The 27,713-nt window shown below is 39.8% G+C and overlaps 3 protein-coding genes across 9 annotated transcripts; 1 reads left to right on the top strand and 2 right to left on the bottom strand.

The window, feature by feature from the left end:
* Positions 1-35: 35 nt before the first annotated feature.
* LOC134617972 (haloacid dehalogenase-like hydrolase domain-containing 5) lies at positions 36-5,007 on the bottom strand. The gene is made up of 8 exons (XM_063463081.1): positions 4,736-5,007; positions 3,817-4,020; positions 2,987-3,099; positions 2,790-2,883; positions 2,655-2,688; positions 2,342-2,516; positions 2,017-2,205; positions 36-1,529 (listed from the first exon to the last, which is right to left on the bottom strand). Exons 1-8 carry the CDS (start codon positions 4,853-4,855, stop codon positions 1,133-1,135), a joined length of 1,326 nt encoding a protein of 441 aa, XP_063319151.1. The 5' UTR covers positions 4,856-5,007; the 3' UTR covers positions 36-1,132.
* Positions 5,008-5,758: 751 nt separating this feature from the next.
* cnbpa (CCHC-type zinc finger, nucleic acid binding protein a) lies at positions 5,759-9,499 on the bottom strand. Of its 3 annotated transcripts, XM_063465526.1 has the most exons (6): positions 9,383-9,436; positions 8,275-8,337; positions 7,401-7,521; positions 7,209-7,274; positions 6,895-7,093; positions 5,759-6,741 (listed from the first exon to the last, which is right to left on the bottom strand). In XM_063465526.1, exons 3-6 carry the CDS (start codon positions 7,516-7,518, stop codon positions 6,624-6,626), a joined length of 501 nt encoding a protein of 166 aa, XP_063321596.1. In that variant the 5' UTR covers positions 7,519-7,521; positions 8,275-8,337; positions 9,383-9,436; the 3' UTR covers positions 5,759-6,623. The 3 variants fall into 3 exon arrangements, with proteins under 3 accessions (XP_063321596.1, XP_063321595.1, XP_063321597.1); XM_063465525.1 differs by lacking the exon at positions 8,275-8,337 and having other exon boundaries at positions 9,383-9,499; XM_063465527.1 differs by lacking the exon at positions 8,275-8,337 and having other exon boundaries at positions 7,407-7,521; positions 9,383-9,499.
* On the top strand, positions 8,355-23,650 carry raf1a (Raf-1 proto-oncogene, serine/threonine kinase a). Of its 5 annotated transcripts, XM_063465521.1 has the most exons (19): positions 8,355-8,775; positions 11,023-11,095; positions 11,205-11,306; positions 14,139-14,365; positions 14,540-14,652; positions 14,759-14,861; positions 14,951-15,108; positions 15,506-15,595; positions 17,325-17,469; positions 18,215-18,239; positions 19,587-19,702; positions 19,852-19,969; positions 20,114-20,198; positions 20,356-20,532; positions 20,615-20,661; positions 20,780-20,898; positions 21,185-21,316; positions 22,140-22,274; positions 22,395-23,650. In XM_063465521.1, exons 4-19 carry the CDS (start codon positions 14,165-14,167, stop codon positions 22,527-22,529), a joined length of 1,899 nt encoding a protein of 632 aa, XP_063321591.1. In that variant the 5' UTR covers positions 8,355-8,775; positions 11,023-11,095; positions 11,205-11,306; positions 14,139-14,164; the 3' UTR covers positions 22,530-23,650. The 5 variants fall into 5 exon arrangements, with proteins under 5 accessions (XP_063321591.1, XP_063321593.1, XP_063321590.1 ...); XM_063465523.1 differs by lacking the exons at positions 8,355-8,775; positions 11,023-11,095; positions 11,205-11,306 and adding an exon at positions 11,989-12,521 and having other exon boundaries at positions 14,762-14,861; XM_063465520.1 differs by lacking the exons at positions 8,355-8,775; positions 11,023-11,095; positions 11,205-11,306 and adding an exon at positions 11,990-12,521.
* Positions 23,651-27,713: the final 4,063 nt, after the last annotated feature.

Genomic DNA, 27,713 nt, shown 5'->3' with positions numbered 1-27,713 from the left:
TCCTTGGGGAGACACATTTTGTTGCTTTGTTTTCTTATAATGCTGTTTGCTTTTAATCAGAGAAATCTTTAAACATTTGACATTTTTAAATGCACCAGAACATTTTCTGACTTGTTGTGCGAAAGTTGTTCATTACAGTTACCCTAATCTTACTCTGACCCTAACACATTTATCGGTCTGCTCAAAAAATTAAGCGAACGCTAGAAAAACACATATCGGCGCTTTAAATATTCAAGTTGAAACATACACACATAATAACAGACACTGCGTAACATCTTGAGAGCAAAATTAAATGACTCATTGAAAACCGAAATCATCAACCCCCTTGTGTGCTAGATTCAAAATTACACCAAAAAGCAAAGTTAAAAACTGTTCTCCTAGTTTTCTGAGCAGTATTTACATACAGTATACACGTATAAATTTGTCTTACAAGTGGTCTGTCAGTTATACTAAGAATGACCTTCTAAATTATAACAACCATGTTATGGAAGGGTGATATGGTAACACAAAGATGAAAGGCTGATCTGTGCAAAAACTGGTCAAGGCTGTTGAAACTGAAACTGTAAAGACAGTGCTATCAGAGGAAAAAATTGCACATCAAACAGTTGTTTTAAAGATACAAGAATTACTCTTATATTCATGCATAGATTTACCATGACAAATGGGTAAACAAATAGCTAAAAATGCAATAACAAAAGGTCACCGTAAGAATAACGATTAAATGTTAATATGCTTCTTAAAAACACTGTCATTAGCTTGTAAATAAATATAGGATGGCTTCAGGGTTTGTAACAATCTAGAACAGTAGTTTTATCTAACAAAGATACTTAATAAGGTCAAATAAGGCAGTTCTTACACATTTCCTTATTGGAAAAAAAAAGAAAAAGGTAATGACTATCAGAAAAAAACAACAGTTATTTAATCTTTTTTTCCCTCTGAAATCTCCTTTATTGTTAAAATTTTAGATGACCTATATTATGTCAATGCCCTGTCAGGTTTTTAAACAAAGTCCACAGTGTTAGGCTTCTAGAGGTCTGAACATGAAGTGGTACTACCAGTTTAATGCTCGCTTTCCCTCCCTTTCCCCCTACTTGGATCTCCATGACCACACGAAGCCTGTTGGCTCAAAATACTACTGAGGCACAAACTTTTCTTGCTCAAAGATGAGATCAACAGCTTCTGCCACATCCTGCACGATATGGCCTGGCTCCACGAGACCAGGGTCAAATATGAAGTCCCGGTGCCCGTGGAACACAGTCTCCTTGATGCAGTGATTTGCATCAGACGGCACCTCTGCGTTGGGGTTATACACCCCTGTACAGACTAGGACAGACTTACAGGAAGTAGCAGAGGGCAGAGCGAGCTCGCTTTCCCACAGGCTGTCAATCTCTTCCTCCCTGGGCACCGCCGTGGTGGACCCAGTGGCAGCCACCATCTTAGCAACAGCTTTGGGGTTTTTTCTTGCAACTCTCTCCTCCAGGTAGCGGTTGTACAGATTGGCTCCATAGATGTCAGTCATGAGGTTATCCCTAAAAATGCAGAAGAAAAGGGTATTACTCTGTGCCCCAGGCAGCATGCATGAAGTTGACCTATATATCAGTACATGTTGAAATGTGTGTGGGGTTTTTTCCTGGTGCTGAGTGCAAGTCATATGAATTAGAACAAACAATCAGCTAAAAAAAAGCTGAAGTGAAACATGCAAGTCCCCAAATTAAAGCATGACAGAATGACATGTTAACTAACACACGTAAGCATTTAAAAGAGTATAGTTTCTCTTTTTTTCGCACAACAGAATGACATGTTAACTAACACACATAAGCATTTAAAAGAGTATAGTTTCTCTTTTTTTCGCACAACAGAATGACATGCAAACTAACACACATAAGCATTTAAAAGCGAACAGTTTTCTCATCAAATTATTGAGCAACATTTCAGTAATATCAGACATCATGATAAGTGAGTCCTGGTCTTATGTTAAGTATAAAGGCAAAACAGAGTTAAAAGCTGGTGTCTCACCCTATAGCATATAGGGAAGTAATGGGAAGTTCCCACTGCCTCTGCATGGCCTGGCTTCTGATGAGGTACTCTGCAAAATGGTAAGTCAGCTCACTGGGTTTTCCCATAAGAGCCTCATACTTCAGATCTTTGCCAGTTATCTTCTTGTAGATGTTCTCTAGGCACACAAGAAATGTTCCATGGCCAAACCTGGAACAAAATGAGACGGTGGAAGACAGATATGTCAGTACACTGATTTGATTACTTGAAAGACTGTTTTAGTTTCTTAAGTACGATTTTTAAAAAAAACATTTTATATAAAAAGACAGATTTTTGTAATGTTTACCGAGGAGAATGTGCCTCAGCCATCCACATGAGGTCCATGTTGCAGGCCAGCAGGGGAAGGTGAGGAGTGTTTTGGGTTTGGTGACTACTACTGAGGTTGCCATTGGTCAACAGAACGTCAACTATCAGCTGCAGGTTGGTTTCCCATCGGATTGGCTCGCCGAACAAAACCACAGCTGTGTGTGGAATTCAAAGATTAGAACAGCGTTCATCAAAATTGCAAGAATTTCAAAACTATCAAAGCAGATGTTAGTAAGTGTACCATGTCAATGACAAAAGATAAACGTTTAATTTGAAAAGCCAACTGTTTTTACCTTCAATTTTAGGAAGGCTGACAACAGGATTGGACTAAATTTAAAGAAGGGAAATTAAAGTTATGACACTGTACATGACATTATATTATACATATCTCCAACATCATGTTTGTGCATCAGATTGTAAAATCTCACCGGCAATTTTGGTCTCCTGTTGTGATCCACCATGTCCAGCAATGGGTACGATTCTCTTAGCATATCAATACTGATTACATTCTTAAAGCCCACACTAAAGACAGAATGTTAAGGAGAAATAAAGAAATAATATTCAAGTTTGAATGTAAATATATAAATTATATTGTAAATTAAAACAAAGCAGATTTCTAGGATACTTTTTAGCAATTTCCAGGACCGGTCCTTGTCCTGACACCAAGACACACTTGTCATGGAACTTCTTAAACATCCTCAGGGGACTATGGGACATGATAACTTGGTCTTGTGTGATCTGAAAATAGCACAGTTGTAGTGAGGTTAATAGCAAAAGAGTCAGGTGAGACCAAATTATCCAAAAATAATCAGAGATAAAACGTAACAACTTAAGTTTTAGTACCGTGCACAAGTCTCAAGCCACCACGCATTTCTTTACATTTTGCTTCCAAAGAGCCAGATTTTCTTGTAAAATTTTAAATTTGGTCTTGAGCAATAGTGCTCCAGGCTTTCCAAAAGTCTTTCAAAGTTTTTCTTTGAACATTGACTTCTTTTTTACTCCTTTTCAGTCCAGTCCTTTTACCTGAACATTTCCAAAATAATAATTGTTGTTGTTGTTTGTTAAGCCACTTAACACTGACCTATAAATCATTCATTCAAGCATTAAAAAAAAAGGCCCGAACTCAAGAGACGAACTAGTGTTGTATATCTACAAGTTAGCAAATGGACAATTTCAGTCTTCAGGCTATGTTGAAAAACAAAAAGGTGGCGATAGCAAATATTGACTTGTAAGAAAATAAAGCTTGTTAGAATAGTACAAACTCTGTACAAACACATGTGTTTGTGCATCTTTCAATAAAATTATGCATCAATTTCTAATTTTCTAGCAAATTATTATGTTTTTTTAAAAATGAGGGGAAACTGAAAAAGTTTTGAATGCACTGCATGCACACACCAAAGAGCAGGGGATACACCCTTAACACCATTAAAACTTGCATAGGAATTTAAAACTCACAGGCACTCCCAGGATGTGAGAGAGCTGGTCCGCTTTTGTTTGTCTGAGGCAATTCCCTGCATTTGTGACAAAAACGACTGGCACCACAAACTGTCCCTGAGAGTCGACCAACTTCTCAATTGCTTTTGTTGCCGCAGGGATTGGCATCCTCCCTCTGACAAGCACGCCATCAATGTCGAACAACAGCCCAAACCTTGGCTGTGGCTGCAGAAGGGAAGGACAGACACACACTGATCAGCCAAACAAATAAGAACTTTTTAAGTGGGGAAACAACATGAGTGATTAATAGCAGACAAATGAAGTAGAATAAGGGTTCGCTGAATAACCAATGGGTTTGAATGAAGTCTTAAAAAGGATAATCTATTACTCTGCACAGTATGACATTTCCAATGACACTGATCATTTATCATTTTACATAACTTAAATTCTTTGTAGGCAATCATCATTATCATCGTGTAAGAATGATAACAACTGGTTTCTATTTGACGTCAACAGGGGAGACGGGAATCTATAGTGAGAATTGCTATGGTGACACAGCAGTACACAGGCCTGTTAGCATATTACAATCAATCTTACTATATCCCAAACCCCCAAATTCTTTTCCCCCCTGGAGCTGGGACTAATTAAAACAAAGAAAGAACACAGTGTATCAGTGGTTGTTTTTCTTATGGGGGGGGCAAAAATACAGCGAGCTACATCTGCTGCTGCCCCTGATGTCAGCGCCCCTGTTGTTTCATCCCTGAGCGCATCCACAGCTGAGAAAGTTCCGAGCAACCCCGCACGCCACGTCGATACGATACATTGTAACAAAAAACAATGTGAGAGATCAACAAACAAAGTACCGCCTTGTTATCAGTGTCAACGACATGTTGTTTGCCTGAGCCCGAAGCAACAGCAACAGCAGCAGCTCGAACCGTACCTTGATATTAGACTGAGTTCCGCAAAGCCCGCACCGAGAACCGACAATCCCAGCTTTACGACTGGCTTGGCGGTTACTCAGGGTGTACAAACCCCGGTAAAACGGCAGGAGTCCCCTCATCTCCTTTACTTACCCACCGGGTTAATGAAGAAAAAAAAATAGACAATAATGTATAAATCTGAACCCCTTATGAAGCGTGAGCCGGCTCGCACCGGCCGCGCTGGCTGGCTGGCTGTTTGGGCTTGTTTTCTCTCATATATTTTCTCGCCTATAATTTGACTGGTTGAGACCCGATGACGACATATGAGGAGTAGGAGGGTCTTTTGCTGCATCTCTGCCGGAAGGAGCTGCATCTGCACGGCAACCCCCGCTGCCATTTTAGACACCGAGGTGGAGCTTTCCATTTCTTGTACGCACAAGACACGCATGGATCACAGGGGCCGCAGAGCAAAGACAAAATAGGAGAACTCATTGATCACCGCTCCTTTTCATTCCGGATCAAGTATATGTACAGCAGAGAGCTCAAAATGGATGCGGGTGAATCTTATTTAGCAATGACAAACACACAATAGCTCGGTTTAGTTGCTGATGTCACATGCAGGAGTATGTCGAGTCCAGAAATTGCCAGGAATGTGCTGCAGGAAGCCTGATAGGCAAAAGTGACCCATCCAGTGAGAGTGTTTAACCATTTCTTAGTGGAATAAATATGTCTGCTCATGTTAAACACGCAATTTTCTGGATATAATGCTGCAGATGTTTTGCAACTGCAGACTAACAAAATGTCTAGATTAATATAAAAATACAAGGTCCAGCTTTGCATGTTGTTTAATCCCACAGTAATCTGTAGGTTATCTAGCAGATAATCCTTTATTTGAACTTCTAGGACACAAGCAGCAGCTCAAAAGTTATCAGCGTCCCACTTCTTGCACAAGATGTTCAGACGAGTTGAAAACAAAAGCGTGGCAAAACGAGCTGTGGTACATGCTGCGTGTATTGCAAAAGAATTCAGACAAGAAGATCCTCCCCGTGCTCCTCCAGCTTTATTGATAGTTTAAAATTACATTTCTATTTTCTAGGACTTCAGTTGCACTTTCCTTCCGACTTAAAAACTGAGTACAAGCAAATGGTATTTATACAGTAGTCTAAGTGATATTGTACAAAAATAACATTTTTGATTTTCTGTGAAAACATTTTTCATTCCCAAATAACTCCTAATTCTGCCGTTCTGACAACTGTTGATGTTAAGTTTTGCCAAGGTAAAAAACAAAAAATTCCAAAGCCATTTTAAAAGGAAAAGTCTGCCTTGGACTACCGTGTTACTTAAATTGTAAACAGATTTCTATAAAAGAGCATGTTTCTTTTAACAACTCCAAAATTTTTATATCTTAGTAATATAACATGTAGTTTGTTATCGCCCACTTAGCTGCTGTAGGGCTGAAATGCATCATGTTATGAACTGTTTCCATGTCATACTCTCTTGGCCAACTCATATCCCACTAAAACAAACCAAAATGACCATACATGGAAGTTTGGTTTCCATTTACTCCCTTCTTCTATCTCATTTTACTGAGATACACTTCCACAAGCTCAGAGGTCCTATAGATTCCCATATGTTTAGTCCCGTTTATTCATCTCTGGTCACCAGTGGCTTGGAAAGGGGGGTTCTTTAACAAAGCATTATACATAACACCGCTACCAAACTAAAACATTTTTTGTATTGAATGCAGAAAGATATTTTTTTCACCCCTTTCTTTGTATTACATGTCGAGAGGCTCACTGGCCTGGGACTAGCCTCTGTTAGCCAACCTTTGGCCAGTGAAGAGGATTCAGAGAAAATAATACAACCAACCATCAATCTGAAAAAAGGAGGGGCAACAGAGGGCACTGATTATGCGGTGGCTTCAATGGTGCACTCTTTTGCCAGGTGGCCTGCCTTTCCGCAGTTGTAGCAGTTAGTCTCGCTTGCTTTACTGCAGTGTACAGCAACGTGACCAATCTCACCACACCTGAAAAAGAAAGAATGTGGTCAGTGCGATAAAAGCAGACTGTAAAATTAACACAGAACCCAAGTATACCTAAAGATTAGAATTGGAGGGCTTCAAAAAAATTCTGTCAAACTGTAGCACCAGGCTTGCTTCTCCAAACAGAACCATACTTACCTGTAACATTTCACCTTATCGCACAGCTTCTGGATGTGGCCAAACCCACCGCAGGAGTAGCACTTCTGCTCATTGGCGTGATCGCAGTCACGGGCCATGTGACCAGCTTTCCCGCAAGTGTAGCAGAGCTGCTCTCTCTCCTTTTTGGGCTCCTTGCAGTCCCGGGAAATGTGACCACTCCTGTGGCAGTTGTAGCACGCTGATCAGGGGGAAAATAGAAACAGTTTGACATTAAAAAAATGATTAAAAAAAAAAACATTTCTGGGAAAAATTGGTACCAAGTAAAACTGAAGAAAAACAATTGGAATTCACACCATCCTCAGTTTGGTCACAGTCCCTGGCCATGTGTCCTTGGTCTCCACACCGATAACAGAACAGCTCTGTAATGACACAGATAGATAAGCAAAGCAGAAAACTACAAGAATTGAGTTTTTCCTTTCATTTTCACCCATGCCTTCTATAATTAAATCCAGTTTATATTGGGTGTGGCAAGAATAGTATAGTACCCTTGCCTCGTCCTCGTCCCCTGCCACGGCCACGCGAACCACTGGCATTAGGGCAGTGCTTGACCCAATGTCCAGAGCGGCCACATCCAAAGCACTCACTGTTGCTGCTCATCTCCATTACCTTGAAGAAAAAACAAAACAGAAATTAGTTAACACATCGTTTCATGTACTCATTGACCCTTATGAACACTGACTTTCAGCTGTTTTTCCAGTTGTTCACGTTAGCTTTTGCGTCAATTTCAAAAAAGACCCCCCCCCCCCTTTCCCCCTTGGAGAATGTGGCTATCATCTTTGGCACTCTCCAAACTTCCAGTTTTGATGTGACCATCAAGTCCAACTTAAGTCTAACCCTCTGAGAGGTACATGTATGGACATTGTAGATGAAAGAAATGCTCTTTACTGGTGCTAAATTTGGATACCAGTTTGTAGATTCTATAGATCACAGTTTAAGTTTAGAATGAAGTTTAAATGTGAAATCTGCACATTCATCTAAATCCATCTTGATGCGCAGACATTTAGATTATCAAAAAATCTTGCAATATAATTGATGAAACAATTTAAGGCTCAACAATAAATTCTGTCACAAGTACCTAACATCAAAAATTACATGAATATAACAAAAATAATAATGATTTTCAAGGGTGGTCAAAATAGGCTAACTCTTATTGTCTCATTTTTAAAATTGCTTATGCCAGAGTCAAACAACTTTACCACACAACTGAAACACAGTTACTACAGGAGTCATTCTAGTATAATGACTAAGGGGAGGGAATCTAATCTAAAATCAAACAATAGTGGTTGTTTTTTTCTTCTTCCAAGCTCTAGTCTATCATAACTGACCACCAGACTACACTGAACTACTAAGCTAACTTACAAGGCTTCCTCAGCGAGATCATGCTGTAATTGCCCTAGGTCAAACTTCTGTTTGCTGATAGTACTGAAGACATCAAATCAGGAAGAATGTGAGTTAATGAGTAATCAATTCTCCCGTATTACCCACCCAAAAGAAGACCTGGGGCAACAAAATACTCAGATAGATTTTATTGACTTTGCATACAGTGAAACTTGTTTCTTTTTTGCTTTACTGTCCATCCAAGTGTCCGTCCCACTTCAACTTTCGTCACTAAACGCCTTCTAAAATTTCGTATAACGTTTATCTACGGGCCACATGGGGACACCCAAAGCGCCTCGATTTGATGGAGAAAGCCGTGATGAAGTAATCCTCGTTAAAACAATCAATTTAATGCCACCCACTGCTGACTGCTACGTAAATAACCACGAAAGCATGCTTATTTAGAAAGCTAGCTTCAGAGGCCAGCATGTCGCATCGTTGATTTGTTGATTTAACGCCTTCAATGATACCAGCAAACTCGAGGTACAAACAATAGCACGATATCCCGAGTCGTTTAAAAAAAAATAACTGTATGTCTGTTAAATGTACATATCTGACTACATGTTTCAGAAATATTTTGCGCTTCCAAAACAGAAATCAAATGCCAAAGGTTGAAGCTACGCTAACACGGGCCTAGTCACGTTGATTTTTCTGCGTACTCGCGAGACACCAATGCTGCTGGCTAGCACATGCTAGCACACCACCTCACGACCACGATCAAGAAGCACGGTTCAGTCGACGATCAGTCCTCGTTCCCCATATAGAAAACTATCTCACCCACTGTTACAGCGATACATTTTCACAATACATTGTTTTCGCGGGCATTTGAGTAAATTTACCATAAGTATAAAATTTCCCGCGCAGGGCGCAAACACCAAAGTCGTTGTGACGAGCTAGCATTAGCGGGCCTGACCAAGATCCCGACGTTCCGTTAATGAGTCTAAACTAAACCAGTGCGTATTTAAAAAATAAAAATCGTTTAAACGCTCAAGTAACGGTTAACATCAATCTTAACATGCCTTCGTTTGAAAGTTAAAAGATATACAACGTAAATTGATGAAAGTATTTTTAATGTCGTTTTATTGCTTACCTTGATGGCTACCTAGCTATGTCAGTGTTTACGCCTCCTTCTTTGCGCTACATGCGGTGCGAGCAGGAGTTCCTGAATTGTCATTCACCGTATCCATTAAAAGCTCGCACAGTCATTGGTCGACTACTCTGCGAGCGGCCAATCAGACATGAGAGGCTCTGGACACCGCCTCTACGAATCAGCCAATCGTGGCTTTAGAACGGTCCCTTTTCCCTTAATCGACTGACCTTATTTTTCCCCCCCTCTTCATGTTCAACATTTAAAAGCTTCTTATTAAAACAAACGCTAGAGAATGTTATAGTCTTCGCTTTACCTGCACTACACTCCTCACACTGCTACTGCGACTGCAATACAACACAGTGCTTTTATTAACTATTAATAATACGTTCTTCAAAAATTAACCACATGTGAGAGTCACAGCATGGATACAGTAGGCTTGCCCATACAAAATGCTCACAGTTCTTCACATTTAATCTGGAAACTGAAAAGGTTTCTACGTGACAGTTTTTATTTATCATCTTGCTTCAGTTTACTGAGGTTAACTTGCCTATAGGACTGAGCAAGTTAAAAACTGGTTGGTCTGCATGTCCCCATAGGCCATATCTAAGTAAAAAATCATAACAAGTACAGCCTTTGCTTTCACAATATTTAACAAAAACGTTGGCTGTACATGTATGCCCCTATCATAGAGACTTGAGCAGTTTGATTTAACACAACTTAAATTAGCTGAGAAAGATTTCAGAAGCAGGGTTGTTTACAAAATTAATACAATAAGCAATTTAGACATTTATCTTGTTAATCCAGTCAGTTGAAAATGTTTAAATGTGTTGACGTAAAATGGCAAAGACTGGAGTATTGTTGTCATAATCTCTGACAGAGCAATCAAGCAACACTGGATTTATCTCAAATTATTTTGCGTTATTAGGTCAATTAAGTGAATAGTTAATAATAAATATGTTAAAAATGTTACATTACACTAATGTTTTTCCTCTTATTAAGCATATCTGAATTTACTGTTTACAGGCAATCTGTCGTGTTTGTGAGTGCCCAAAGTTAAGAAATGAACATTAACATGTATTTCTGAAAACTTGTAAGGATCTGGGATATGAATGTTATTGTCAATAAACCTGTAACACTGATTATGATAAAGAGTACAAGGGTATGTGTTTCAAGCTGGTGATTTCTCATTTGCACAACCCCAGCTCTTTAAAAACTCCTAATTGCATCACATTTTGAATACAGGATAACCGATAGAGAGACAATCTGTGGGAGCTGCAAGCATCTCAGCTAACTGGTCTGAGTGCTGTGCCAAATCAATAAGTGGGAAATGCATTCATTTCAGTCTTAAGGTGGCTTTGGTTGTTTGCCTTCAGGGTGGCAATTTCTCTCCTTTCTAGTCTTAATTTTGCAGCTCACAATTTTTACTGGAGATCTGGCAAAATATAACCACCTGTAAAGCATATTTCTGCACATATTAAGAGAATTTTAATATATCTCACTGACTGATAAACGGTGCTCCTATTGTATGTGGAGTGGGGTACCTTAAAATGATCCACAATGACAAAGCCCTGCCCTCATCTTCACAGAAACAGTATTCGGTGTTTCTGTTACTTGTTTGGTTGAATATCTGTCATTTTCAGAAAAGAAGACCTCGTTGGAAAGTTACATATGAGAACTGAAAGTAGAGTTTCCTGTTGAACTGGATTATGGATGGTAGGTTTTTGATTTTGTTGTTTGACTAAAATAATCTGCTAGTGCTATATGAAAACAACACGAGGATGCTTAATCAACCACTGACTGGAACGTGGTGTTTTATTTTCAGATGGTGTCAACTACAGCTTGCTCAAAAGACCTTATGAACCATCTGTGATTAGGACACCTCAGGGGACCCAGACCTGGAAGCAACAGAAATGGTGAACACATGGTGAGTGTGATAATGTATTACTTTGGGTAGGATGAAGTGGCGGTGTTAGATGATTAAAATAAAACAGCTGGGATGTTTGAAAAGCATATAAAAATCTAATAGAAATAAAACAATGACGCATTTCTGTCCAGCACATTATAAGTGAGATTTGTTTTTTTGTATTGATTACATTTTTTTAATAGCTGCAGCCTGCATGGCATACCACAAGACTTCATTGTCCTTTTTGCCACATAAGTATAAGAATTTTAGCATTAAGAGGTGAAAAGGCTATAAAATTATGTCCAGGTCTACAAAATTGCACTGCCCCAAAGTCTCCAGATGATGGTGCCCTTGGAGAGGATTACTCCTTCACACCAAACCGGTAGTGGGCCTTTTCGCTTGCTTTTCAAAAGATACTTTTGCGACTACTTTAAAATAATAATAATAATAATTTCAATGCATGTTAAATTTTCATGCGCAGTACCATTTGAGGAAAAGAAAAAACATGTTTTTGCAAGTATGAGCTCTCCGCACGATAGTATGAAAGGCGGCGTAAGCTGCACAAATATGGCTACAAAGTATCTTATATGTAATGATATTGCGAACCCAGTAAATTCAGATGTAATCATACTCACTCTTTTATGAGCACAAAAAACGACAATACCAGTAAAGTGGGAGGGCTTAGGTTGTGCTATAGTTGCGCAGTGTGAATGATGCTTGCAACTCTTGATATGACTGCAAGGTCCTGTTTCAATCAGTGGCGTCAGCCGGACGCACGACACCAACTTAAACTGCTTCACCTTCTTCTCCCGAACAACGTAAATATTGAGCTGCAAAGCGAAGCACTGCGGACCTACTTTTTGTGGGGGGAGGTTTTAATTTGAAAGTGCTTCGCTGGATTTGAAGAATATCCCTCGTCGTGTCACTTTGAGGGTCCGACGGACAGACGGATTTTTTCGCTTTTACCACGAATTGGAGATTTAAAAAAAAAGAAGAGGAAGAAAAAAAGTTTTCTTCTCTTATTTTGGGTGGTTCGAAAAGCAGACCCGCCTATGACCTTACCCTCTTACATTAATGCAACATTTACCGGATACAGGGTTATTTGATACAGTGTCTGGATCTTTACCGACTTGGAATTATTCCTCTTTTCTTTGAATGCGTTGCAAATATGATGATGTCACCGAGGCCACTTTTTCCTGAAGTTATGGCGGAGCACAACTTTTTTAACTTCTCTTGGTGAGCATATACAGGCTACTGGCCCCTAGCATTGCTACTCTTTGACTCATGTTTGAAGTGCTAACTCTTTAGTTAAAACCGCTTCACCACGACTCGCATTACCAAAGAAATGAATCGTTTGAGCAAGAGAAAATTGAATGGAGGGCGAACGGAGCCGTGCAGTGAAGTTTGACGATATAGTCCGCGTTTGACGGCCTTCAGGCAATTTCATAGTTATAAGTGGATCAACCAGGCCTTATAAAACACGTAACTTCTAATAGCTGCTGTAGCAGAACAAAGCACTCACGCACTTCGGTTATAGCCGTACCTTCTTGTCTTTTTCAGCAGCACGTTTTTATTTATTTGGACAAAGTTCAAAACTCAAAGTAAAGTGATCCCCTGCTGAGATTGCTCTCACCTACCTACCTACATTTGCGACTTTGGAGACTTGTCACAGGATCTTATGTGGATGCACCACTGATGTGGGCTTGTGTTGCTTAGACTGACTTGCTATGAAGAACAGATCAAAGCTGATGGGAGTAAAATCTTAATTATTCTAGATTTGGCAAACATGCTTTCTCTTGAGGCTCTTTCCTGGATGGGTGACAGCACTTGTTTTGGACACAGTTCCAGCAGCATGGTGGGGAAGGTGGCCCAGCCACAGTTCTGCAAGTTCCTGCTTTTCTGTACTTCTGGAAAAAAACAAAACAAACCTGTGTACCTGCTGTGACAGCTAACCAGTGCTAACAGGGCTTTGTTTAAGTGACACCACAGAAAATTAGGGTATACCTACTAAATGTGATGACCTGTGTAAAGCGCTATAGTTTATATTGAAAACAGCAGAAGGGGGGGGGGGCAGTAACCTATTTGTTTGTGGTGGGTACATACACCTTGAGTTGTAAGGAGTAAATTTAAGTCCCAGTTGACATGAAAACTACCATTTTTTTTATTTGTTTCAATTCATCGTCTGTTGAAATAATTGTGAACCTTGTCTGTGAGTAACTGTGACTGACCCCTGTGAATGCTAGAGATTTTGTTGGTTTTAATCTACATTGGTTTTAGTCTACATTTCTTTTACAAGACTAAAAGGCAAGACTACTTAATGATACATTTAAACCAAAATGTGGTTTTCTGTAACTCAAATAACCACTAATTAGATGCTAACCGAAAGATTCCTTTTACGTTTCCTGTCACACTTTAAGGCATCCTGCTTAGATACCCTTCATATCAGCATTGGGCCTAATCTTGCTATAATCTAAGAAGTCTGCACTCTTTGAGGTTATATTTAGTGATTGCAGCAAAAAAGTTGTCATTGCATTAACCAGTTATGTCTTTGTTGTGGTACCTTTGCATTCTGTTTCACCATTTCATTCAGTTGTAGATGGCATGCATACAAATCAACCGTGCTTGTCTCTATTTAAAAAAAAAAAAAAAAACTAAACAAAAGAAATCTTCTTAAACTGCATGGCTGAATGTTTGATTTTCAGTACAAGCAGGTTAATACTCAATCCTGTCAGAAAGATAAATGGTCAGGTGCAGCTGATGTCTTTCATGTTCTTTAATTTGCAGGCTTTTAAACCTTCCCACTGTCTTCTTAATCTTTTATTTATTCATCTTGTTTATTTTTTTACATTTCAGACTATTGTAAGCACTTGGCTTTACTAATGGCGCACCCTCAGGGAGTGTGGAAGAGCCTGAGCAACGGTTTCGGAATGAAGGACTCTCCGTTTGAGGGCCCCTGCCTTTCTCCGACCATAGTCCAGGGCTATCCCTGCCAGCGTCGCTCCTCAGATGACAGCAAGATGCCCGATTCAAAGGCTAGCAGCACTATCCGTGTCTACCTCCCAAACCAGCAACGCACTGTGGTGAGTTGATTTCCATTAAAGGTGACGTACTGGTGCTTCAGAAAATTTCACCATCATAACTGCAAATAGCAACAGTTCAAAAGTATTGTACTGGTATAAAACTACTCATGGCAATATGGAACATCACAAAAAAATAACTGATTTCTTTTTGGGGGGTATTTTTTGTCATCTCAGGTAAACGTGCGACCAGGTATGACTCTTTACCACTGCCTGATTAAAGCACTGAGGGTGCGGGGCCTGCAGCCTCAGTGCTGCGCTGTCTTCAGGCTGAATTCAGGACAGGGGAGGTGAGCTCAGAACTGCTGTCGATTTTCAAAGCACGGATAATGAGAATCAGAGCTTAGTGTAGCTGCTTTTCAGATATCTCATTCACTTTTTTTTCCCCTCCCTCAGTAGAAAATCACGGATGGATTGGAATACCGATTCCACTTCACTAATTGGGGAAGAGCTGCAGGTGGAGGTTTTAGATCACGTCCCCTTGACGACGCATAATTTTGTGAGTACCCAAAAGCACTCAAAAGTATCCTCAACTCTCAAGAGAGTGTGACTGTTAAAGAAACAAATGAATATTTATCCCTGTTTCAGGTTCGCAAAACATATCTGAAACTAGCGTTCTGCGATATTTGCCAGAAGTTCCTTCTGAATGGTTTCCGTTGCCAAACATGTGGCTACAAATTCCATGAGCATTGTAGCACCAAAGTGCCCACAATGTGTGTGGACTGGATCAATATCAGGCAACTCTTGTAAGTATATGAAAGCGTTTAAACAACTTGTCAGTATTTTTGTATGTTACATCATAAATAATTGCTTTTAGAATTGTAACTGAAAGACGAATAAATATATATATATATATGAGGTAGGATTTAACATACAGACAGGATAATAAACAAAAAAGGTTTTATTGATGCTACAGTTTTTACATGTAGGCCTAAGCTCATATACACAGTTTTGCATGTTTGTGCTCAGTTACTTGTATTTTGCATGCAGGCTGTGGGTAATCTTTTCGAGATCTTTATCAATGACACTGAATAGATGAGCTATTTCCCCTTACAACCACTGTACTGTGTAGCCGTCGGCTTTTACTTGATTAAACACTGGTGTGTTTGCGCGAACTAGTTGGTAACACTTTGTTTCTGTCAGATTGTGTCAAACGCCTGGCGAGTGCAATGCCCCGTCTGTGCCACCGCCTTCGTCCCGGCGTATGAGAGAGTCTTTAACGCGGTTTCCAAGGTGAGTCTCTGTATAATTTGCACTCTTAGTGTTATTTTCAAATAAAACTCAAATTGTTAATGTATCTACCCTTTTCTGCCTAAAACAACTTCATTTTTAAAAGGCTTCTATGAAATGTTTTAATATATTTTTTCACCCTTAAAAACAATGACATGACAATGACAGAACGAAACATTAAAAAAAAAAAAAAACAGCAGTCGAAACCCTGTGTTGATTTTGGCTGATACCTGCATGTTACCACCTGCAGATCACTTGGATAGTTTCAGTCTATTAGCAGCATGTGTATCATGTCACTAGCATGCATTTGTATCAAAGTGCGTGCGTGTGTGAGAGAGATAAACAAAATGGGGTTTCAATTATGTAAACAGCTTCATGGAACTAGCAGAAGAAAGCAGAAACCACAGGGAACCTTTAAGTTCATAAGGTGTAAAGGCTCTGGTCATGAATACATATGTGCTGTTTGAAGGGTTTTTTTTGTTTGTTTGTTTGTTTGTTTTCGTCCAGCGTTTGTTTTGTTTTTTTTCCCCTTATCAGGCACTGTTTGATGTTGTAGGGAGAGCTAATAGTGCAGGGTGCTACTTGCAACTAGATGAGAAATATAGAAAGAAAGTACTTCAATAATTATTAAGATGTTAATATTGTATGCATGCGTGTTTGGGAGAGGGGTGCTGTTGGATGGCTATACTGTAAATAATCACAGTTGGTGTAATGTTCTTATTTCTACCAGAACCGTAATCTTAATTACATTAAATCTTGTTTTTGAATGACGTCCTTGGCTTTATGAGGGCTTAACCAGTCCAAGGGCTGAAGGAGCACGGTGTGAAAAGAATCTGTTGTTTCAGTAGCTCTTAAAATGGCTAAAAAGTGCTCTGAGCTGCCAAATTAGCACTTACAAAGTATCAAGTTGTTCCATGTAGAGCACTCCCCAGTGCTCTTTTGAAACATAGTGGGATATTGCCAAAAAGGGGATTGTGCTCAAAGAGTGCTCTCCATGTTTGTGGGTGTGATATAATATGATCTCTGTTTATATACGTCATTGAGCTGGGGTCCTGCTGTCCCAATTTTAACCAGCAGCTACAATACATTACAACTGGTTCGGTAACAGTGGGGTGTACCAAGAGGCTTGAATAAATTAAAAAAAGGAAGCTTTCATTCATGCAAAATTGTGATCATAAATTTGTGGATATTTGAACTTGGGTTCAAATGATTTGTTTTGCCTGTAAGTGAACATCTTAAGTCAGTTATGTTTTTTTTAGATGTTAGTGAGCTTTGTTCTCATCAGCTGAGCCAACGCTGATCTTGGCAAATATCAAGGACAAAATACCTCTGAATTTCAAGTTTGCCAAAAATGGCATGAGGAGATGGCTACAAATGCAATTGGCTAACAACTACTTCCCTGTAATGTTTTTTCTTTCTTTCTTTTTTTTAAATTCCCCTTTGTTTTGTTGTTGTGGTTACAGTAATGTTATATTGTATATGACTTTGTTTGTTGGGCATCTGTTGTTGGCAAAAAATGTGAGTTGGGAAAGGGAATGGAAGAAAAATGACAGAAATGAAACCAGAAAGGCTCTAGGCTAACTATAACCACACCCAAGCTTGGCCCAAATTTTAAAGAAGTTACAGAATTCAGTTTGTGTTTCTTTTAAATGTCAGTGGTTTGTGCCATCTGAAGCACTGACATTTAAAACCACCTCATTCTTAATATTTAAAATCTTGTTCTTCCTCACAGCTCAGCCTACCGTTATTCCACCCCTCATGCCTTCAACTACGCACCACCCACTGGTGGCGGTCTCTCCCAGAGGCAGCGCTCCACTTCTACACCAAATGTCCACATGGTTAGCACTACTCTGCCTGTAGACAGCAGCGTGATCGAGGTAACTACACACCATATGGGCCCCTTGGGTGCTCCTGTAGGTTCAGGCAGTCACTCCTAAAATATCTTGTGCTTGCAAGTGTTCTTGCCCTCCATCCCAATGATCTTTGAGTTACTTTTCTTTTTCCTACTCATCTACCTGAGTGTTAACTAAGCCACTCAGAAGGGCTCAGTCTGTTTTTCAGCCCGATAGCATCCTGTTTTAACAAATTTTATTATCTGTGACAATTGACTTCCCCTGGTTCGTTCTAGCTTCTGCTTTATTGCAGCTGCTGTTCTTGCATAATCAGCTCAATCATTTTGAATGCTTTGTAGATCTTTTCCCCAGTTTCTGTCCAGGTAAAACCTGGAAATCCATTTTGTCTTTGTTCTTTCCTCACTTTCCTTTGCTCTGTCCCTTTGCCTCCTGTCTCTTCACTGGCCTGTTGTATTGTACCCTTCTGGGGAGTAGCTAGACTGCCTGAATACCTCCCCCAGCTCCTGGTGCCATAGATTCTGGCTGAAGAGGAAAGTAGGTATTGTGCACTTCTCCCAGTCTTTTGTTGAGGCCTCACCTGAGAGTCCAGAAAAGGTTAGAAAGCAGAGTGTCTGTGTGCAGTCTCAATGGCATGCCTTGCAAGCAGGCTATCTGCATTCACATCTCTTAGATGTACTGTCAAACCATGAGTGACAGCACAGCACAAGGCCTGGTGTTTGCACAAGCTAACAAAACTTTGCTTGTGGTTTTTTTTTCTTTGTCTCTTCAGGATGCAATGCGTGATCATGACTCGGGTAAGTCTGCATTTCATTAGCTTCATGTCATGTACTTTTGTGTCTTCTTCCTCACTTCAGTTTCCTATTTTGTTGTGCAAAACAAAAAGTTCACAAATTATTTTGACTAACTGAATATCTCGCGATCTCCTGCTCCCTCTAGTGTTTTGTTGATATGCTCACTGAGCATTAACTCCCATAATGCATGAAAAGAGTAGGGATGAGAATTGATAAGATTTTCACAATTCCGATTCCATTTTCGATTCTGTTTAACAATTCGATTCTTTATATCGATTCTCCTATCGATTCTTATTTTTTAAAAAGGAGAACACACAGGTCGATTAACTTAGAACTTTGTTTTATATCTTCTCTTTGAACAAGATAGAAATTTAGGAGTAGCATGGCCTTATAAACCCAACAGTGAGATATTAAGAGATCCACAGCCTTCGATGGGGTGTCACGGGGTCCCCAGAAAAAAAATTGTAAATGTAAAATATTAATAAAATAAATATTCTTCTGTAGCAATAACAAAGTATAACATAAATTCTTCTGTAGCAATTACACAAGAATATCCAGTAATGTCCCTGCCTACAATTAAACACATTCACTTACAGAAAATCGGGGGCATCTGCTGTGGCAAATGGGTGCAAGCCTTTTACCACAAGCTTAGTCCCTGCTCGGTGACATTCGTCTATCCTGGCCTGAAAGGAGACGCTACCAGTAGACTGCAGCGAGAACTGCCAGCATCTGAGCCAGCCAGACTCTGTCTGTCTCTCTCATTATGGTCATCTAAATGCAATGCACAGTAATAGCAGGTTTTGTAATAAGGCAGATCGTGCTAACATAATATGCAATGTTAGTTGATTATTTACCTGCAAATGTTACCGCTGCTGTTGGGTTGAGATTCACTAGTCCGGAGCGGAATTAAAAACACAACATTCATTTAAAGTTATCGCGTGTTTTGTGAGCAAATGCTTTTGCATATTCGTAGTGTTTCCTCCCTTTAATGAAATATCTACTTTGCAAGTTGCCCTGTTGTCATCCGTTCTCGTAAAATATAACCAAACTTTTGAGCGTTTGTGCTGCTTAGGCGTCATGTTTCCTGTCAGGTAAATGACGCTACGCAACGTGGTGACGTCATTCAAGGCGACTGGAATTGATAGGGGAATCGTTTGCAAAAATGGCAAACAATTCCAATTAATTGAAACAGTGGGAACCGGTTCTCAACAAGAACCGGTTTTTGATTCCCATCCCTAGAAAAGAGTGAACTTGATGGGATGTCTATATAACACATAACCTGGATCCATATCATTCACTAAGTCGTCTATGCTTAATTTCTATATTCTCTTTTGCTTTGTATTCCTGAAGCGGGGAGTTCACCCAACCAGAGTCCTACAGGCTGGACCCAATCCCAATCCAAAACCCCTGCACCTGCCCAGCGAGAGAGGGCCCCATCCCTCAACACTCAGGACAAAATTAAAATAGTAAGTTTTGTTTTTTTGTCTTGTATATTTAATGATATCAGACAGTTTGGTGCACTCTTGATTTCCCCTTCAGAATGAAACCTTATGATAAAAGTGTATTTCTGCTTTGTATGACATCAGTTGCATCTTTTTGATTCCTGTTTACTCAGAGGCCTCGGGATAAGCGGGACTCCAGTTACTACTGGGAGATTGAGGCCAGCGAGGTTTATCTGCACTCCCGCATTGGTTCCGGCTCCTTCGGAACTGTATTCAAAGGAAAATGGCATGGTAGGAATGAGCTGCAGATGCTACGCACCATCAAGTGTATCACTTCCTAGAGTTTCCTGACAGAAAAAATAAACAATAAGCAGAGTGAATGCAGAATTGCTGGTCATACGAGTTTTGTGGATTTCATTATTATTTTTGCTGTAGGTGATGTAGCAGTAAAGATTTTAAAGGTGACAGACCCTACACCAGAGCAGTTCCAGGCATTCAGAAATGAAGTGGCAGTCCTCAGGTGAGAGTGCATAAAAATGTTTTTCTTACCAGCATTAAGATTTTCAGGTGTTTTTAATATTTTATATTGTTGACTTCTTATTGCGTCATCTACATTTCAAATGTTTTTCTAATCTTTGATATGGTGATTTCCTCTTCCTTTCTGCATCTGGTCACAGGAAAACACGACATGTCAACATCCTGTTGTTCATGGGTTATATGACTAAGGACAACCTGGCCATTGTGACACAGTGGTGTGAGGGTAGCAGCCTCTACAAGCACATACATGTCCTGGAGACAAATTTCAAGATGATCCAGCTCATAGATATTGCCAGGCAGACTGCTCAGGGCATGGAGTAAGTTGTACAGAATCTCACTTCTTTCTTAAAATCAAATCAACAATAACTGGGATATAATCATTTTTTTCTTCATTTTCAGCTATCTTCATGCAAAGAACATCATTCACCGAGACATGAAGTCAAACAGTATCCTTTCTACTGGTTTTTCAGTGTCTGTTAAAGAAAATTTAAAAAAAACAAAAACGTATACACCTGGTGTACAGGATGTGTTTTTCCTCCGTGTAATTCCTTGACTGTAGTGCAGACATTTTCTTGCATGAAGGGCTAACAGTAAAAATTGGCGACTTTGGTCTTGCTACGGTGAAAGCAAGGTGGAGTGGCTCACATCAGGTTGAGCAGCCTTCTGGATCCATTCTTTGGATGGTTAGTAACACCATATGGTGCTGATCCAAAGTTACATTTTTTAATTATCATCTAATCATGCAATTATCATCATCTTTTAAAAAAAATTATCATAGGTTATATAAAGCATTGGAACAAGCTGGGACTGTCAGTCATTGAGGAATAAGATTATTCCCTAAGAACTTAATTCCGCTGTAGCAACAAGTGGGCTGTATTAAGGGACTTGAGTTGTGATTAGATAGTAGCATTAAACCAACTATTCATCTATTTAAAAAACCTGACTTGGTTTCTTTTTGTATGTTTACAGGCTCCTGAGGTTATCCGGATGGAGGATAATAATCCTTACAGCTTCCAGTCTGATGTCTATTCCTATGGAATTGTTCTCTTTGAGCTCATGACGGGAGAGCTCCCATACTCCCAGATAGGAAATAGAGATCAGGTAAAGATGTTTAAATGTATTACACTAATGGTTTAAGAGTATATCACTGCATCTTTGATGACATTAAAGCACTTAAGTCTCTTTTGTCATACAAATAAAAGTCTCTTGGCTAGAACATTGATTTTGTTAGACATAGTGTTAACTTAAGGGTTCCAGTGCTGTATGCCTGCAATCAGACACATGTCTAAGCTGTAGCTCTCTGCAAACCTAGGCTAGAAGGTGGTGGAAAGACACTGTGTCACTGTCTGAAGGGGGTTGTGGAGCTGGCCCAAGGCCCACTGTGGAACAGAGGCGAGCGCCATGGAGCCACTGGCCTAATTTTAGACCCCGTAACACAACCCTGTATGTGTGTGAGAAAAGGGGAGCATGGGTGTGCATATGTGCATGTTTAGGTGTTTTTGTCCTCTCGTAGACCATGAGTCCTGCCCTGGGTCATATGTGGCGTCTTACTGAATTTACTTCACTGTGTTTGTATTCAAATTCAATTAAAACTTTTGCACAGTGCACCCGTAAATGTTATGATCCACTATTCTTTTCTGTTCTCCTTGATACTGTAGCATGACTTTGAACAGTGCTGATCTGGCAGGCACATAGAGTACGTGTCATCCTTTATCTCTGCAGCATCGTGCACTCATGCCTTCACAATAGCTCCAGTGTTAGACTCACTGCCCATATTTATATCTTTATCTGCAAGATGGACTGATCAAGCACTGATCAGTCGTCCACTACAGATGTACTGGCTTTAATCAAATTTTCAGTTCTAAAATACTTTAAAATGTGATTGCTGTTCTACTCGGTCTGCTATTTCTGACTTCCCCGTTAGATTATCTTCATGGTGGGAAGAGGCTATCTATCTCCAGACCTCAGCAAGCTCTATAAGAACTGCCCCAAAGCCATGAAAAGGTTGGTGGCTGACTGCACCAAGAAGTCCAAGGATGAGAGGCCACTCTTTCCACAGGTGAGCTACTCTCATGGCAGTTGTAGATCATCAACCTCAATTGTTAGCGTTTTGTTTAACCCTGTTTAAATCTCTCTCTTGGTTTTTTTTTTTTGTTTTTTTGTTTTTTTTTTAATTTAGATCTTGTCCTCCATTGAGCTTCTCCAGCATGCCCTCCCTAAGATAAACCGCAGTGCCTCAGAACCGTCCCTGCACAGAGCCACTCACACTGAGGATATTAATGCCTGTACTCTGACCAGAGTGCCTGTTTTTTAGAGGCTCAGACAGCACTACCCTTCCTCCTCGGCTTCCGCTCACCCACCTCCTCTGCCTCATCGACTTATATGAATTAGCTCAAACATTCAGTATTCCCAAATTCTCCGTAAAGATGCTAATGTAGCTCGACAGACACATATCCAGTCATACAAGACAGACATACATACATACATGCTAATCAGTAAATTGTGTTTAAAAAAAAAAAAAAAAAAAAAAAAAAAAAGAGGAGAGAGGGAAGTGCATCTGCAACTATGGAAGGGATTGATTAGTGTTGGATTGCATTTGGATGTACACATGAAGAGGATGGCATAAGATACGTCAAGGTGATGTCTTGGTTATCACCATATATATTTTAAATGTATGCCAGGGCTTCATGCTGGCATTGGATTTGGTATAACTTGTAAATAAATGCACGCACACCTACCTAAGACAACCATGAATGGACATTGAAGAAAGCTCAAGACAGATGTTTCTCTCAGTTTGGGCTCTGTGATGTGAAGCCTGTTCTCCTACCAGAATGTTCTGTTCTCTGATGAAAAGGACTTTTTAAGCTTACCTGCCTTAAGAGGAAATGAAGCCTGGATTAAGATCCTGCACAACTTCACCTCCTCCTGTTATCACAAAGCAGTTGGATGTAGTCCATTTAGTTGCACAGTAGTAGTTGATTTATATTTTTATTTTTATTTTTTTTGCGTTGTCTTAAATGATAATGGAGTAGACGTGGGGGGATTTTTGTCTTTGTTTTTGTGTTGTTTTTTGTTGTTGTTGACTTCTTTTAATTCTCTTTATTTTTTGGGGTCCTTTTGGATGAATTATAGTCTGTCAGACAGCTGGCATATGTGATGTTGGATACATGCACATTTTTCAAAGCAAAAGCAATGGATATGTTTCAGCAGTCTGCACAAAGGTGTCATACCTCTGAGTAAATCCAATACCCACACGTCTTTATCACTTCTTACATTGTTAGGTTATGATGAGCTGGACATTAGGCAGTTGTCTTAAATATTTAAAATTCTTTGGAAACTAATTTGTATTTGGTTACCATGTCACTTTCAGGCAGTTAAATGTTTTATTGTGAACTTGGTGAGAAAGTTGTTTATTCGATATTTTAATAAAAATTAAGTTAAATTCCTTTGCCAAAATAGACTATATGGGTCATCTTTGTAACTCATATGGACATGTAGGTAGTTCTGTGAGATTTTGGACCGTAACATATTTTATTAATTGTTTTTTGCCTCCACGGTGGGTTTTTCAATCACTCATATGTGATAGAAGTATAGACTTTCAGCTTTAATACAGAAATTTGTATTAGCTGTTGAAGAATTAGTCGTTTTTATATACAATCCTCTATTTAAGTGAATGGACAGTTCACTGGGGAGCTGTTTCACCTGTTACTTCAATATTCCTTGACAAGTTAAGCTGATAGAAGATTATTTCAACTTGTATTTATATACTGTTCATTAGAGCACAAAATATGCCAGTGAAAGAGGCCATCATTAAACTGAAAAACCAAAATAAATCACAAAACTTTTGTAGGAATCTGGTACAATCTTGACAAGAAGAAATGCACAGGCCAGTTCAGCAACTTCAAAAGGCCTGAAAAACCACAGACAACAAAGTGATTGCAGAATTTTATATTTTATAAAGAAAGACCACAATATCTAACCAAGTGAAAAATACTCTTGAGGCAGATGTGTCATTGTCAAAGTCAATTAAGAGATGGCTCCATGAATGTAAATAGAAACTGTTGAAAACAGTTTAAACTAGTTGCTCTGAAGAACTGGAAAGAGAGTTTAAACTTTGCAGAAAACCTCTAAGAGCCTCCACAGCTCTGGAAAAAGAATCTTTGGCTAGATGAAACTACCAGATTAATTTGTACCAGAATTTTAGGAAAAAAAGTGTGGACGAGAAAAAATCTACCACATTATCTGTCAAACATGGTGGAAGCAGTCTTCAAGGATGGGCATATAAGGCTGCCAATGAAACTGGTTCATCAGTGTTTATTGATGATGTGTACAGGGTTATACACCCTGCTCAGATTCAGCCAAATGCTGCAATGCAAAGCTAATTGGGGGGAACTTTGCACTGAAAATGGATAAAGACCAAAGCAAACTGTAAAAGAAACTCGAGAGTGTTTCAAGCCTGAGAAATGTTATGTTCTTCAAGGGCCAGAGCATGGTTTTCAGTTACTGAAGACAAAACAAAAGGCAGAGACACAAACAAGCAGCAACAGAAACCAGCTGGAGTGATGCTTATGGTTTCTAGACTTCAGGCAGTCATTGAGTGAATTTTCATGAAGGTTTTAAAAATTGTATGTATATTTGAAATTATATTAGTTTGTCCAGTTACTTTTAAGCCTCTGAAAATGGGGGATGGGGAGGAAATTGAAAAATTGAAGCCATCCTTCAGCTGTAAATTTGACTTTTGTTAAATCTTTTGAATTCAAGCTGAAAGTCTGCGCTTCAATCACATCCCAATAGTTTGATTTAAAATTCACTATGGGAGTGTACAGAGACAAAGTTACAAAAAAAAAAAAGACTCGACCAAAACTGCATATTGATTAAAAATACTTTAAAGTCCAGCAATGAAAGCAGGTGATGTAGACATTATTATTATTATTGCCTTAATTCTTGTTCACTAGCACAGCAAAATCCCACACATGTGCAAGAGTTTGTGGCATGCTGTAATGTTTACTGTAGCAGTGGCAACGTGCTGCAACCTCACAGGGGATACAGTCCAGACACGCCACCAAGGGATTCCACCATTGGCTGATGACACTGTGCACTGTATAGCCACTGGCAGACTCAGTGGAACAACAATCATTCAGCAAGGGAGGGACATGTGGTGGAAAGAGAGAGGACAGTTATATTTTGTTTTAGTGTAAACATCCAATGTGCAGTTCCTGCTGGGCAGGACCACTTAATTGGTTTAGTCCCAAGAGCAAATTTATAGTAAATATAGGGGGAAAATGACCATGCTCTAAATGTGGAAAGTTTTGTTTGTATGTGGCCCTTTGCACTGAAGACAGCAGGAAACAAGAGGGAAGCTCTTTGAGTTCTTCTTCTTTTTTTTTTTTCTCTTTTTTTTTTCTTTTTTTTTGCCTGTCCCGTTTGGATCTTTTGCCATTAGAATTATTGTCTAAAGGCGAAGAAAGATACCCAACGGATTTACTTTACCAAATGGACCATCCCAGCCTTGCTGTAATGGTCTATTTGATTCACCTTTAATTGTTTATTTTATTTTTACTTGTTGTATGCGGGACAGACTTTACTGGGGGAAAGAAAGGGGAGAAAGAAAGAGGGAAAGAAAAACAGCTGGGAAGAAGGACGGGGAAAAAGGGCAAAAAAACAAAAACCAACAGAATAAGCAGACAAAAAAAAAAAAAATACATATTGACCACCTGGATCACCTGTTGAGAAAGAAAAAAGAAAACAAGCAGAAGAAAACAAGAGTAATAGAATAAACAACATCACAATGATATATGGGAATATGGCAGTAAATATTAAATGTTAAACATTGTTGTTCAGCACGTAAGATTGACAGCGCACAGTGTGCTTTGAGGTAGGAGCCAAAAAGGGTGTAGTTTGTGTGTGTGATCACCCGTGTGTACACCTGTGGACATGGACGCGCTTGATTTTTTTAAAAAGGTTCCTTCATGTAATGATCTGCTAGAGGGTGTGGGGGGCCACTGCCCCGTCCTCCAGGGCATGAAGCAGGTGTGGAGGAGATCAAAACTCCAGACATCCAGAGGCCCCCAGAACACAAGAGACCAAGGAAGACCAAAAGAGGGGCAGCCGCGCCACTGTCCCAGAAAGAGCTGAGGAGAGTCCCAGATGAGGGGTCACTCAGCAGCCGCGGAGCAGAGGCCGGGGGGGGGGGGGGGGGTTGCAGTGGCGTGCCCATGAGCTCCGCCGGCAGCCGGCCGCGCCAGAGTGACCGAGCCCCGGGCCGAGAGGCCGAGGGCACCCCACCCCCGAAGTGGCCCGAGCGAGCCCCAGGCTCCAGGCCCCGATAAGCAGCCGCCAAGGAGTGAGCCGGTGTGTATCTGGACGCCCACCCCCAGACACAAAGAACCACCAACGCACCGATGTCTGGGGGCGTCCGCCACCGGCAGGGGAAGTGGTGGGGGGAGATAGGAGGACCTTGGAGGACCTGAGATGTCCCCAGAGAGGTGGCGTCTGATACCCAACCTGACATATAGACACAGACATACAGGCACACACAGATACAAACATCCACTCCCACCCTCATGCTCTCAATTGCAATTACTCCACACTCAACCAACGTGGAGACAGACATAAAGAGACACTGTACACACAATCACACTCCCCAAGCGTACTCTAAGAACCAGGTCTAGGTTCTTTGTTTTCCTTTAAATGATGTGTTCAGAAAAGCCCAGCACAGGGGGGAAATACAGAATGACGTGATCAAAGGTAGAGCAACACAACAAGAGCAAACTCTTAGGTCAACCACTAGTCATCTATTTTTACAACTGCTATATGTGTTTATCTGTTCTATTTCTGCAACCTGACAAGCCACACAAGCTGGTTAAAATGAAGTCAACAGATCCTAACTGCCCTACTTTCTTGGCTTACAATAGCACCATCTACTGGTTTTTCCTAGGTGTTGATAGTTGTCAGTAGAGGAAGATGTAATGTCATCAGAAGGTATGTACTTTATCACAAAACACCCCTACTGGACAAATATAAATTGCGATATCACGATACACCGCTGCATTAATATTTTTCTGATGTAGCAGGGTGAGATGAGTCTGCAGTAGTTTCCTTTAAAACTACTACTTTAGACAGTTTAGGTATGTGGGTCCAAGGACTGAAATGTATCTTCTTCTCTTTTTTTCTTGGTCACAAATTCTTTTTTAGGTTAAATTTATTTATTTATTTATTTATTTTGGTAGAAATGTCCTCACTCATAGACATCTGAATTAACCGGATAATCTTTTTGGTGAGGGCTCACATGCTAAAAAGGTTGAAAAGAATGTTATTCATTGCCAGTGCACAAAAGAGTATTAAGAAAAAAATTATTGTTTATTTGTGAATAAAATTGGAATTTTGTGCTAAAATTCAAAATCCTATTTTAAGAAAAAAGTTGAAATGTAGAGATTAAATCTGTTGTTTCAAGTCAAACATCTACCACAGATTATACCTTCTATAAAATGCCTTGTGT

Source organism: Pelmatolapia mariae, linkage group LG20 (assembly GCF_036321145.2).
Source record: "Pelmatolapia mariae isolate MD_Pm_ZW linkage group LG20, Pm_UMD_F_2, whole genome shotgun sequence".
Lineage (NCBI taxonomy): Eukaryota > Metazoa > Chordata > Actinopteri > Cichliformes > Cichlidae > Pelmatolapia > Pelmatolapia mariae.
The sequence above is the reverse complement of the archived record's forward strand: the minus strand, read 5'-3'. Positions and strand labels throughout refer to the sequence as shown.

What these genes read in the sequence shown, in the direction of transcription:
- cnbpa (XM_063465525.1), bottom strand. Translation starts at nt 7,518, where the DNA reads ATGGAGATGAGCAGCAACAGTGAGTGCTTTGGATGTGGCCGCTCTGGA. An exon ending in GGGACGAGGACGAGGCAAGG is followed by an intron (nt 7,275 to 7,400) that starts GTACTATACTAT and finishes GTGTCATTACAG; the next exon opens with AGCTGTTCTGTTATCGGTGT. An exon ending in GATAAGGTGAAATGTTACAG is followed by an intron (nt 6,742 to 6,894) that starts GTAAGTATGGTT and finishes TTTCTTTTTCAG; the next exon opens with GTGTGGTGAGATTGGTCACG.
- raf1a (XM_063465524.1), top strand. Translation starts at nt 14,165, where the DNA reads ATGGCGCACCCTCAGGGAGTGTGGAAGAGCCTGAGCAACGGTTTCGGA. An exon ending in CAAACCAGCAACGCACTGTG is followed by an intron (nt 14,366 to 14,539) that starts GTGAGTTGATTT and finishes TTGTCATCTCAG; the next exon opens with GTAAACGTGCGACCAGGTAT. An exon ending in CCTTGACGACGCATAATTTT is followed by an intron (nt 14,862 to 14,950) that starts GTGAGTACCCAA and finishes TCCCTGTTTCAG; the next exon opens with GTTCGCAAAACATATCTGAA.
- LOC134617972 (XM_063463081.1), bottom strand. Translation starts at nt 4,855, where the DNA reads ATGAGGGGACTCCTGCCGTTTTACCGGGGTTTGTACACCCTGAGTAAC. An exon ending in GCTGAGGCACATTCTCCTCG is followed by an intron (nt 2,206 to 2,341) that starts GTAAACATTACA and finishes ATTTTGTTCCAG; the next exon opens with GTTTGGCCATGGAACATTTC. An exon ending in ACTTCCCTATATGCTATAGG is followed by an intron (nt 1,530 to 2,016) that starts GTGAGACACCAG and finishes CTGCATTTTTAG; the next exon opens with GGATAACCTCATGACTGACA.